Source organism: Pangasianodon hypophthalmus, chromosome 4, assembly GCF_027358585.1.
Source record: "Pangasianodon hypophthalmus isolate fPanHyp1 chromosome 4, fPanHyp1.pri, whole genome shotgun sequence".
Lineage (NCBI taxonomy): Eukaryota > Metazoa > Chordata > Actinopteri > Siluriformes > Pangasiidae > Pangasianodon > Pangasianodon hypophthalmus.
Genome location: NC_069713.1, coordinates 23,028,005 through 23,041,129, shown reverse-complemented (window position 1 = coordinate 23,041,129; position 13,125 = coordinate 23,028,005). Strand labels below are relative to the sequence as shown.

Genomic DNA, 13,125 nt, shown 5'->3' with positions numbered 1-13,125 from the left:
AGTTCAAGGATGTTTCGCTGTATTAATATATAGACGATGCATTGAACTAGATTGTAACAAGAAATGTACTCTGCCACTTGCCTCTTATCTTAATGGCATTGTTAGCTATTTTCAGTCTTTTAGTACTTTTTGACAGATGGCATGGGCATTTTAGTAACTCTGAGCTCTTTCTGTGTGTATTGTTAAATACAGTCATGGCCATAGTGCAACCATGGAGTGTGACATAGTGTGCAGCTGTCTTTAGTCAAAGGTCTTTGGGTTGCATTCCTCTCCACTGACCTTGTTCTCTCAGCATAGAGTACCAACCCCCATGCGCTACAGCACCACTGTTATCAAGGTGACTATTTTCAGTATGGTGGTATTGCCCAGGCTGGATTTAGAAGTCTCAAATTTAGCAGTGATAGGAACTGTACAGCTGAGAGATCTTTAAGCCCAGACATAATGACTGTTGACCCAACTCGACCATCATCATTTGGCTTTGCAAAATCTTGGTATCGACCAATAGTGAGACATGTTGTGTGGAATTTGGTAACTGTAATCTGCGATATATCTCTCCAAGATGGGATAGCTATATATAGATTTTAATTTGATTGGCTGTTAGAATATTCAGAGTTATGGCATCTGTTTCCTTCTTTATTTTTTGTTCTTTTCCTTTTCTTTTGTTTGCTTTTCCTGCACCTGTATTATTTTCCCTCTTACACCCCTCTTTCATTACTCTCTCTCACTCTTCAGCTGTCTTCTACCTTTACTGAATCCTGTCCCATGGAGAGTGCTCTTCAGGCCAGGCCGTCTGGCACTATAGAACCCCTGTGCTTTGAGAAAGCTCATGCAACCCTGTACCATGTAGATGCCCCTGTCCTTCCCTCATCCTCACTGTGCTCAATTACAACCTCAGCAGCACCCAAACAGACCACAGCTATGCCACAGGACCCCAGTCCAGCACCCACAGTCACACAGGAAGCACAGGAAGAGGAGTGTCTTGTGGACTCTCAGCCAATCTGTTTCAAAGAAAATCCCTTCCTGGTAGCTAATCGTAAGAGCAAGGGTCGTCCCCTTGAGGAGCGCATCCTTTCAGGGCCGCCCACAGGCTATGGCAGGCAGGGGCAGCTTCAGACCTGGTTGTATAATAAGGCAAGCCCTTGGGCAGTGTGTTTGGGGTTGAGTGCTTTTTTTGGAAGAAGCATGGCCTGTCACTTTTTATTTAAAATCAAAGTTCCTGCAAATGCTTGTTCAGATGAACAAATCTGTGTTTGTTCATTGTAGAACTATGCAACATACCATTTTAAGAAATAAAACCACCCAGACACACTAACACTAATTTGAGTCAAAAGCATGCTTTGTTTTGTCTTTTAATTTATTTATTTTGCTTAACCTAAAGAATGAGTTTTAGCGGTAGGTACCCTGTTTTTTGCACACTGTGTGATTGTACCATTCACTGGTGGTATGACCGATGATGGGTTAGCAATTTCAAATAAAGTGTAGTACTCGTTTAGGTGAAGGCCAATCTTTTGAAGCCGTTGGCATTTGAATGTTCACTTTAGGTGATTGGAAATGCTTGAAATATGAAATCAACAGGTGTTAGTTAAAAAATGGGCGAGAGGGCATCTTCAGCCTTCACTATCTAGACTTGGCAGCAGCAATTTATAAAGGACTCTGAAGGCACAAATTATATATAGCCTAAAGTGTTAATCAACTTATTGAAACTTTGTGATGGGATGCATAAAGTCAATAATTATAATGGTTTTAAAGGCAAGATGGCAAACCAGCTTATAGAGAGAGCCCTTGATTACCAAATAGGTCTGCATTATCCTTCTCACATATATTATGCCACTTTGCAACAAATAATATTATTTAAGTTTGCATGGCTTTAATGAATATCACCACAGATGTGATGTAACTGTTTATTTACTCGCTTTATCCCACTTCATCACTTTTCAATATTTTCCAGCAGGCTCCCTCAGCTGAGCCTCCGAGAATTGACAGTCCTGTCCGGGAGCCTCTTTATTCCCCAGGTTCTCAATTGGTGAGTCCATAACTGCTCAGGACATTCTTCTCAAAATCATCTCATCACTTTTGTATTTGGTCTCCTTTCAATAACGGATAGATTGATAGGATAGGCATAAGCTTTTGAGTAGCTTTTGTCACCACTTATGACAAATTATAAAGAGATAAATCATTCACTTTTTGTTGTTGCTTAACTCATGCCTTCATTGACACCTCCTTTCCTAGCCGTCATTTCGACAGTCCTCATCCTCAACCCCTGTCGCACAAGGCAGGGAGACCCGATTCGTAAGTGGGCTGTCTGAGCACGACCTGCTACTTACGGCTTTCTCTGCTATTTCTCATCATCGTTAATGAAACTAAACGGCTCGCAAATTCGCCTTGGTGGATTGACAAATTGCATTGTTGCTCTATGGATAATACAATACACTTGTTATGAGGCTTAACAACCTTTATCTGTTGTGCTATTTCATGACGTCAGAAAATCTTTGCACTTTTGCCTATGATGAAGGTCAGGACTGTAGAACAAGACCAGGGTGACTAGATGGATTAAAAACTCAACTGTGATTTTTGGCACTATCATTTCTGATGGGCTCTGCTAGCTGTCTCTGCTCTTGACTTGCCCGCGTTATGCTGGTTTGGTGCTTAGGTTTTAGGTTTGCTTGTCCACAGAAAGTAGATCCTGCTTAGGAACATGTGTTTCACACCATACATAATTTTGCTTCATTCCAGGCAAGCATTCATTTATCCTCCAATGTGGCTGCCAAGGACAATTCAGCTGTGAGTGTCCAAAGAAGCCAAGACAGTTTTAGTTTATTTAATGCTACTGGCTACATTAGTGATCATAAATCACCTGTATATGGTGTTCTTCAGGCTAAGGGGTATCATTTTACATTTATGGCATTTGGCCATATCATGATTATGGTGTTGCTATACTTAGATGTATTTTTCTGTTTTCCTTCTAGACCAAGCCTGGTGCCATCCAGCCTATCTCACGAGTACGGCCTCCTGCCTCTCCAGTCAGTCAGGATGGTCACAGTAGTCCCAACCCTTTCCAGCATGGCCCTTCCCCCATCAACTCCCAGACCACTGTAAGATTCCTCACAACAGTCTAGACCACATTCCAGAGACTCTGTACACCAGTTTTCCACCACCTGTCCTTAAGTATCCGATTAACCAAAAGACGCATCTGTTGTCACCTGTCAGTTGTCATACCATGTCTCAGTTTTGGAAGTGATACAATGTCATTTGAATCACAAAACATCACATCATTTGAATCACTTACATCTAAGTAAGGGAGTGCAGAGATATTTAAAAGCATCAAAAGCTTCAAAACTATAGACTCCATATTGTAACCTCCATATTGCCTATTTTTGCTCTGATGGAAACACGTACCTTTGATGACTCTCACAAATGAAAATATATCCTATTAGTCAGGGCTTGCACTCAGGGTCTTAGAGTTGTCTGTAAATTTCAGCGCAGCTCCTTCTATTATGCAGTCACCTTTTCCACAATCCTCCTCTTGTTTTCTTAATTTGCTTTCATTTCTGCAGCCACAGAACACAAGTCCACTGCATGCTTTCTAGCCATGATTATTGCTTCTTTGTCTCTATCTGTCCCATTCTGGTCAGTCCTCTGACCCCTCTATTCTCGACTCCTTGGCATTTGAACCCTCTGTGCAGCCTCGTGCCCCATCCCCAGATACTTTCAACGAATTTCCCATCAATGTCAAGCAGGCATATAAGGCGTTTGCTGCTGTGCCCCACTCCATGGCTGTGCTGGAGCCCCCACAGGTAGGGTAGAAGCTCCTTGCAGTTCTGAGCATGTCATGGTTGTTTTGACATCCAGTTACTGGCAACAAAGCCTTCCCATTGGAGCCCATTTTTGAAGGCTTGTCTTCTGTTGGTCAGAGTCTTGCATGAGTCATTTACATTCACATTGTGGAGTGTATGTTGGCTCTTCTGCACGGAATACTACTGTCCATCTATCCATCAGTGTCGTTGCCGGTTTGTTGTGGTATTTGACAGTGTGCAGTGTTGTTAGAAAAACATTTCAAATAAAGCCATGGATATTTTCAACTTACTAATTTGTTTGTTGTCTGTCAACTGTTCTTTTTTTTTATTCTATATTTGGTTTATGGAAATTTGTCCAGCCTCCTAACCTCTTGCACTTTCTCCCCATTCTGTCTTTTTGTCAGGATCTCTATGGTCAGAGGAACAACTTTCACCCAAAGCAGACATTGCCAGAGGTATGTCTCTGTCTCCTCCTGTGTTTTAATACTGTTCAGTCTCTAATGCTCTGGTGTTGAACCCCACATTATCGTAAAACAATGTTGACTGTTTTCATGAGTATCGTTATCCTCATTGTATGGTGCACTGCACTGAACTGTTAAGCAGCGAGAGCATGTCCAACTGTGGTACTGATGGTGTGCCTCTAATGGCTCTTTCAGCCAGAGGAGTGTAATGAAGTGTTTATAGGTGAGGGTGAAAGAGGGGGCCTCAGCCCTCGACCCTCCCTCTCATCTGACCGTCGTGAGTACAGGAATCTGGCAGCTGTGCCACGCCTGTCTCGCCCCTCCCTGGAGTCTAAGGTATATGGCTTGACAGGGTCAGCGCTCCTCTTGTGCCCTCTCACTTACAGCTGTACTGACTGACATGCTCTTTTTACTTCAGTGGTGGTGGGGCAGAAGTTTGTATCGCCTCAAACAAGTGTCCAAGAACTGTGAGACCTTTCCTAATTGGGGGACTCTTGATTAATCATTCTGCAGGTTAATTCAGGAAAAACTGCTGTTAGATTGGTGGCATGCATGAAACCTTTTTGTTGTAGTTGCTGGGTGGAAACCACATCAAGACCTAAGCTGTTTCACTTTTGCATGACAATAATTATATTCAATATAATCTAGTTCTCTCATGACTTGCCATTTAAAATGTCTTAAAGATATAATCTCGTCATGCTGCGCTTTTGTACCTATGCTTTCATTGTGTTCTCCTTTGAGACAAATCATGCTTTGTACAGTGAGACCTGAAGTGATGGTTCTTAATCTATTAATTTTGTGTAAGACATTTAATAATGTCTTACAGAGTTCAGAGCAAAACACAGTGCGTTTTTTGCTGTGTACGTTATCCTCTGCACTACTGATTTGGTATTGTGGGTTTCCTTTTTTCCTACAGCCCCCCACGTCCTGCGGGAGAAGGAGCCCAGAGCAGCGGTCTTTCAGAGACAGACAGAAGTACTTTGAGATTGATGTGAAGCAGCAGACACCAGACAGCAAACCCAAACCTCGTGTTTCACTTGTAGGAGAGGATGACCTGAAAAAAATGAAGGAGGAGGAAGGTTAGTGTTTGTCTCGATTTCTGCTCTTTAGGGAGTACATCACAGGTTTGTGTGAGTATAGAGAGGTGACTGAGAATTATTATCTGTTATTATTACTGTGGTTATATTGTGACTGAAGTAACATAGGTGACGTGATTGATACAAGCATCATGTAGGACAAGTGAGGAGAATACATTACTTTGACACCATGATTACATAATGATTATATGCAACTGTCTTTATTGATCAATGGATTATCTGGAACAGACAATCAAATATAAAACAGGATTGTGGTGCTGCCACATCTCAGAATGACAAAAGACTCAACCATGGCTCTGACGTTATCACCCAGCTAAGATACTGTAAATACAGCTGATGGACATTGCAACTTTTCATTAAAAAAATGTTGTACTAGCTAACTAACACCATGCTAACAATAACAGTAAACCTAGCTGACAGAATGCTATAAATTGCATATATGCAAATAAAGAAATAAAATGTGGGTCAGAAAAGTGAGGGAGTGTTGTCTTGTTCTCAACAACTGTGCAGTCTATACAGAGTGATCGGTGTTTAGACTTTGCTTCTTCTGTGTTCACATGCATTGGCAAATACAACTTTTCGAATGTCTGAATGTGATTTATAGAAGTGTGACATCCGTTCTAATTCCTCAGCCAAAAGAATTGAGCAGAGCGCAAGGGAGTATCTGCTGGATGAGGATGAGGACGATGAAGAGGAAGATTTGGCGAAGCAGGTGGCGCAAATGAAGGCCCAGGGCAAGGTTATTCTGGATGGGGTAGAGTACAAGGTTGAGTCTGTCAGCAGCCACTCTTCTACTCCACCCAGGCAATGTGTCACACCTCCAAACTACAGTGCTATGTCTCCCAGCTACTGTGGCAGCTCAGGGTAGGCCACTCCTTTCACTGCCATTTTTATAGCTTACTTAATGTAGCTTTGTTTCCTTGGGCTATTATTTGTAGCTAATGTGTGTATTTGTGTACATTTAAAGGCCCTCCTATTATTTAATGTATAGCAGTGACCATCTACCACTGGACTACTTTCACACACTTACGCCTGTTAGCTTTGTTTACACTCTTATGTGCTCGGTGGCTGTGGCTCCTGCCAGTCACTGTGTAGGCAGACCTCTTTCATGCCTAAAGTTGACAATTGTTGTATCATTTCTTTTTGATGACATGTTTTGTAGGACTTCCTCTGTAGATGGTAGAAGTGATTCCCAGCGCAACTCTATGGAGGATAGCTTCAGACTGGAGCAGAGACCCAACTCCATGACTGGGTAACTAAGGAGAACATTGCATTTTTATCATTCTATGGTCTGTCATGTTCCTTTTCTTTGACATATTCATTACATGTGTGCACAGCCTGATCCCTGTGTACCCGGGTGAGTCTGCAGCTCCCATCCGTACTGCCAAGGCTGAGCGCAGGCACCAGGAGAGGCTCCGTGTGCAGAGCCCAGAGCTCAGTGTGGCTCCAGACAAGGATCTTTCTCCTGCAGAGAAAAGGGCCCTAGAGGCAGAGAAGAGAGCCATGTGGAGGGCAGCCAGGTACAGCAGCAAGCATCATACCACATATAAAGCCCAGGGACGAGGAATATGTGTATCATTCCCAACTCTTGAGCCAGAGCTTCATGTGGTTTTTATTGTTCTATATGTTGGAGATCCCTGTGTTATTTATCTGCATATAGAGTTTTCACATCTTAGCCTGTGGCTGGATCTGTATTTCATCGGACCCTCCTTTCTAATCTTAAATTGTGCCCTCGTTTTTCATGTTTTGTCTTCCACATTCATTTTGTCCATGCTCAGGTTTTCCAAAGACACACTGAAAAATTTCAAACTTAACTTAAGCAAAAAAGGCACTTTCATTACCAGACAGTGTACTAAATAAAACATGCAACAGTTGTGTGGTGTGCTTTAGAGCAGGAATTGAGATTCAAGTGCCAACTTTGACCACAGGGCTACAAATATTATGTAGAGACTTATAACAGCGATGGCTGTGAGTACGGCTGCCGCAACTGCATCTAAAGCCATGGAAACCAAACAACTCTAACGCTATGGTGGAGTGGTTAACAGTCTTTGTTGGCTAAGAAGTTGCATTACACTAACATCAAAGTTTGTGTCTAGTTAGCTTTCACAGAAGTAATGTAGCTGAATTCAAATTCTCTGTCAACCTTTGCATGAGCAGAGTCTTACATATCTTCAAAAAAATTATGTCTTTGACCAAATTATTTTGAATTCACTGAAGGAATAGTGTTGTTATCTAGTGTAAATAGTCAAAGGAAAAAAACTCAACTATATACAGCTATGTTTTTGTTGGGTGCTTTAGTGATTGAACTCAGAGTACACTTTTGTATAGATGTGTCTTTGGCAGCCTAGGCATTAGAGTACCCGTGTTAACTTACCCTTTTGATTCTTACTGTGTGTCATAGTATTTTACCTTCCATCTGTACCCTCTTCTTCTCTTTCCCTTTCTCTTTGTGCATTTTTCCTGTATGTTATCTCTCCTCTCCTGCTCCCGCTTTCCTCTCTCTGGTTGGCTGTACCCAAGGCCTTATGGTCTAGAGGAAGACGTTAGGCAGTATGAGCAAGACCTGGCCAAGAGGCTCTACCAGTCACGTGTGAGGGCGTCGTTAGACAGTGCTGCAGCTCCTCCCTCTACCTGCTCCTCTTCCTCTCAGCCCAGGTCTGCCCTGCCCACCCACACAGCATTGTGGGGGCTGAGCTCTGGTGCTTTTAAACTCTGCTTTGGTGCTTGCTGTAGTGTGTGAGGGCAGTGGTGTATATAGTGATTCTTTATAGTTTCTAAAGTAGTTTTAACATGGCTGGTTCTGGAATTTTTATTGAGTGAATGCTGTGTGCTGGGTCTTACAGACACCTCTTCTCTTGCACTCATACACACACACACACACACACACACACACACACACACACAAACATATTCCCCTGTTGCACTATTATCCCTGCACTGCTGCATCCCTTTGCACAAGTTCCTTTATTTATCTTGTTTTTGTTGTTTCCTTTTTTTGTCTGTGACTATTGCTTGGACTTGTGATATGTCTAATGATAAAATTATATGTTACCTAAACTTTAAAATTTAGCAAGGTAGCCACAGTCACCGTGCTTTCTATTTTTATATCCCTGTATGAAGCCACACATCTCTCACACTTCTCTTTAGGGCTGCACAACAGATCAGTAATTATATTCGGAATAGAAATATTAGAAGAATAGAAGCATTCTCTGGCTCATACACAGTATCAGTAAACTGTGCCAGATGTGTGTCAGTAACCGAATGTATAGACTGTGTGCAAAATAAATTTAGTAGTGATAAAATTGCAGTGGAGATGGCACGTGCTCTGGAGTCTCAGTTCAACCATGTTCCAAATTTTATCTGATGGCCTAATTGTGGGTTTTAATTTTCCAAAATGTCTGTACTCACAGTTCCATCTGTTCCAATGTGGTTCACATAGCTGAGAATTGCAATACCAAACATACTTTTTATATAGACTGAAGCATGGTTGAATTCTCAAATCGAACAGTGTGGATTAATTTTCTATAACAGTGCGGCTTTGACAGTAGATCCTTCCGACTGTAACGTAAGTGATAGGTTTATATGAATATACATATTCTAATATTCTTCAGTTTTCAGACATGGGAAAGACTTAAGAGTTTATGCTTCTTGGTTTCTGTTTCACATGACAAGCCGTGTTTTAGTTTGATTAACTTAAAGAAAGAGAAAAAAGAGGCTGGTCAGGAAACGACTGTTTATAGCTGCTCTAGTGTAAGTAATACCAGGAACCTGTCTCCCAGACATTCCATAATATTAGAATGAAATATAAATAAGTGACCTCAGGATGGTAACGGTGTATGACGCCACGTCTGTCATGTGTTACACCCAGCAGCATCGCCTGTCCTCCTACCTGTGCTCTCCACGCACAAAAGAACTGTCATACTCTAATTCTTCCTGATGAGCAATGTCCCTCCCCTCCTCGCTACCACACATCCATCCTATAAGTACAAAAGAAATTTTATATCGCCTACAAGAAATAATTATTAGATATCAATTATTTTGGGCAAGGGAACCATACTGTTGGCTTGCTGTGGTTTCCGCAAGATGAGTAAAGTATTTTAAATTGTTTTCTTTTTAACAGCAAGTTGAATGCATCTTGGATGCATGTTGCCATGGTATCTTGGTTAACCTTAACCAGGCACAGCCCTAAATCTGACCTGTTTTCATTTTTCCACTCTAACTACACCCATCAATTTGTGTACACTGTATTTCTCTTCTAATCTAACAGTAATCCCTTTCTGTTCCTTTAGGATGAAGTCTTTAGAGCAGGATGCTCTCAAGGCTCAGATGGTCATTGCTAAGTCCAAGGAAGGGAGAAAGCGAGGCACACTGGACCAGTTAGCTGAATCGCCATCTCCTGCACCCACGCCTTCACCCACTCCTATGGAAGGTGAGAACTCCATCTCTGTTCACATACTGGCAAGTCAGAGTCATCCTGGTGTCAGTGTATGGCTTTCTAAGTCTTGACTTACTGGAATGAACCTGTTAGCCATCTTTTTTTTTTTTTTTTTTCCTTTTCCAAACAGATGTCAGTCCGCGCGCTGTGACATCACCAGGTCGACTGGTATGAGATACTTTTCATTCTTGTTTTTATTTTGAATGTGTTGACGGGAAAACAGCTGCCTTGACTGCTTTAAGTGTTAAGGTTACACTACAATAGATCGCACAGTATTGTTTTTTTAGAATTTGTGTCCATTACTCTTCCATTCATTCTCCAAAGCAAGCAAAGTTGTATTTACATGAACTGCCTCCTTGTCCTTTTTTTTCTGCCTCCTCTATTCTCCTTTGTCTCTGTCCTCTCCTCATCCCTCCTTATTTTTATCTCACTTCTGCTTTGTCTTTATTTCTCCACCTCCACCCTCCCCTCCACCCCATATATCTACACCCATTTATTTGCTGTCCTTAGTCCCTGTCAGAAAAGAAGTTTGACTACCGACAATTCGCTGCCATTCCTTCTTCTAAACCTGTATACGACATTCAGGTATTGCCTGCATGCCAATTTCCCAGGAACCTGACGCTCCTTAACCTCTCAAGTTAGTCTCATCTGCCTGGCTTTCCCTGTTACCGCTCTCCCTCCTGGCCATGTTGAAAAATAGCAATGTCCCTGGTAACTGGGCCTCCAGCTGCTCTGTGTAAACAACTTTGATGTTCAGTTCACTGTTGTCACCATTTACTGTTGGTACTAACTATTACCTGAACAACTCGTGAATTTCTATGTGCTTAAACCAAAGAATAAAACATTTAACTCGTTGGACAGTCTGAGACCCGATCAGCTGGCTTCATGGTGCTTCAAAACATGGGGTAAAGTCAGGATGGCAGCAAAGACTTAACACTGACCTCCTTCACTCAGATCTTTTCTTCCCACTCACCCTCAGCAACTGGCACCCTCTTAGTTAAGTCCATCAGCCAGATTTGGACCATAGCACCAAGTAGCTCCTTGGGACAAAGCATTATCTTTTTTATCTCACTATGCTGCATGGGAAATCTGATCATAATTAGGTTGGTAGGTTATCAGCTGTGAGTGGAAGACAGGTGAGACCGTTAAACCGGGCTTGTGAGGGAACATGGGGAGCTGGGAACAAGGGAATGTTGCCTTATTTAGTGTTGGTGTTCTGTGTTTTTGTGGATGTTTGGATGAATATTGGTCATGTGGGTTGGGGTCATGTGTTGGTTGTATTTCTAATATCCTTTACTGTTATTCCACACCAAAGACCACCAAATTTTATCTCTGTAAAATTTCTTGAAAACTGGCCTTTATTTCTAATGATGTAGTGTGTTAAGTCCTTCAAGGTGTCATTCATACAAATGCTTAATGATCTCTGCTCTAATTTCCAAAAGAGAGTTCTGAAGATAAAGGTCTCTCCAAAGAAAGTCTATCTTTGTAATACAATGTCTTTGTTAATAAAATATTTCTTATCTAATCCATAATGGTAATTAACAAAAATATTTAAGAACTGTAAATGTTTTGGTGAAATCTGATGTGCTGTTTGGTGGCCTTTTGAGTGTGCTATGACCTCATTGTGTGTTAAGTGTTGTTTGACAGTGGAGTTTTAGTGTCAAGCAATGCCTTCACCCTGATCATAGAAAATGTGTACAAATAATTTTTTATGCAGTATGAGGATTTAGCTGGCTTTCTGTCTTCACCTGAAACTTTATAATACCAAGGTCACGAATTGTTGAAACTAGGACATGGACTAGAGCTTTGTGTCGCACTTGGTCAGGTACAGCTCAGTTCACTCAAGGTACATCCATATTGGGGGTGAAGGACTGTGTAGCATGCTGGCCTTTTTTTGGGTGTTTGGTGTGTGATTTCTATTACGTATCAAACAAGTATGGCTTTTTTTGTGTTGCTTCTTCTTTTTCCAGTGCTTTTATCAGTGATGTATATCCTCGCCCTCTAATGGATAACTGCTAATACCAGACTAGGGGGCATTTGTGTGGGTCTAAACCAGCAGGTTCCCTTACCTGTGTGAGGAAGTGCCATTGTGCCTGGCTACTTCAGCTGGTTTATAAACCACAGTTTTCTGTTCCCTGGCTGCAGCCCCTGTTGATGGCTTTGTCTCCTACAGTGGTGCTGGCATTCACTTCAGGTTGAGAAGCCCTTCAGTCTTTACTCTCTTACACTTATTCTTGTCTTGCAGTCTCCAGATGCTACAGATGTTCGATTCAACAGTGATGTCTCCACTAGCCCAGGTAAGCCTATGTGTATGACTAATCAGTAGATGTGTTGCTATGGGTGTAAGAGTTTGAGTATGCACTCTGAACTATACTTTGCTGACACTTGTTGTCCCCTTGACACAGGCAGTTTCCTAGGATAAGTGATCATCTGAATTTGGTAGGAGTAATGTATGGATGTGTGCGTGTGAGAGAGAGAGTGCATGTTTGGGTCCTAACTGAATGCATATTTTCAGGAACCGTTTGCTGCTGAAAGCCTGCTTAAGTGGTGATGCTTTGGATTTTCTCCTACTATGAATAACCTGAAAATCAAATTAGGTTCTTATAATGTATGAGCAGTGTTTTCTAATAATTAAGTGTAGCACAAAGATCTGTACTAGATTCTTCATGTTTTTGGCCCAAAGTAACCCTACAGTACAGTTTCACAAAGACTACAGCTGACTTTTAATAAATATCACAGACTTAGGTTTTGATTTGTAAAGTGCTGGGGACAGTAATGATGACAACACTTTAAACACTTCCCGCAATCACATAATGATGGCTTTGGAAGTCTTTTAAAAATTTTGTTGCTATGGTTTACATCATCTTAACTGGAAGCCCATTAGAATTAAAGAGAAAGTAATGAGAGTGAGGTCCCATTCTGAAATTGGCCATTATAATGATATCTACTGTTGGCTTAAATCTTCATACATTTATATTTGCATATGCCACAATATAAAAATTGTAGTTTTCTAAAAAATATAGTGTGGCTATATCACCGTGCATTACACAAATCTGGATTTGCATGATTGGAAACTCACCAAAATGTTCTCATGTCGGGTTCATTTCGCCCTCTGGATGTGAGCTCTATTAAAGGAGACAGGATCACTGATGGTTCCTGTGGGGCGGATAGTGTTGTTGATGGGCTACAGACAGTGCAACAGCATCAAAGAGTAGTTTATGATCACCTCACCTTCATTTAATGTTTGTGGTGCATCCAAAATGCTGTCCAGCACTTAACAAAAATGTAACTGCTTCCACGACCAGCCTAGATCTGTACCCTTCACACCACTTGCATTT

At 41.6% G+C, this 13,125-nt stretch overlaps 1 protein-coding gene across 36 annotated transcripts in view; it reads left to right on the top strand.

Moving 5' to 3' along the window:
• The window catches only part of scrib (scribble planar cell polarity protein), an 84,192-nt gene that overhangs the window by 69,104 nt on the left and 1,963 nt on the right, over positions 1 to 13,125 (top strand). For 6 of the 36 annotated variants that reach the window (XM_034303904.2, XM_034303906.2, XM_053233287.1 and 3 more), the window contains 17 exons: positions 733 to 1,131; positions 1,949 to 2,023; positions 2,230 to 2,289; positions 2,734 to 2,781; positions 2,967 to 3,092; positions 3,684 to 3,794; positions 4,199 to 4,249; positions 4,451 to 4,591; positions 5,172 to 5,334; positions 5,985 to 6,216; positions 6,515 to 6,604; positions 6,690 to 6,872; positions 7,873 to 8,007; positions 9,642 to 9,781; positions 9,918 to 9,955; positions 10,298 to 10,372; positions 12,033 to 12,084. In XM_034303904.2, the coding sequence (XP_034159795.2) occupies positions 733 to 1,131; positions 1,949 to 2,023; positions 2,230 to 2,289; positions 2,734 to 2,781; positions 2,967 to 3,092; positions 3,684 to 3,794; positions 4,199 to 4,249; positions 4,451 to 4,591; positions 5,172 to 5,334; positions 5,985 to 6,216; positions 6,515 to 6,604; positions 6,690 to 6,872; positions 7,873 to 8,007; positions 9,642 to 9,781; positions 9,918 to 9,955; positions 10,298 to 10,372; positions 12,033 to 12,084 (2,119 nt within the window). Of the gene's footprint in view, positions 1 to 732; positions 1,132 to 1,948; positions 2,024 to 2,229; positions 2,290 to 2,733; positions 2,782 to 2,966; positions 3,093 to 3,683; positions 3,795 to 4,198; positions 4,250 to 4,450; positions 4,592 to 5,171; positions 5,335 to 5,984; positions 6,217 to 6,514; positions 6,605 to 6,689; positions 6,873 to 7,872; positions 8,008 to 9,641; positions 9,782 to 9,917; positions 9,956 to 10,297; positions 10,373 to 12,032; positions 12,085 to 12,192; positions 12,227 to 13,125 lie in introns of all 36 variants that reach the window. The other 30 variants (XM_026936619.3, XM_026936618.3, XM_053233292.1 and 27 more) reach the window with 23 other exon arrangements.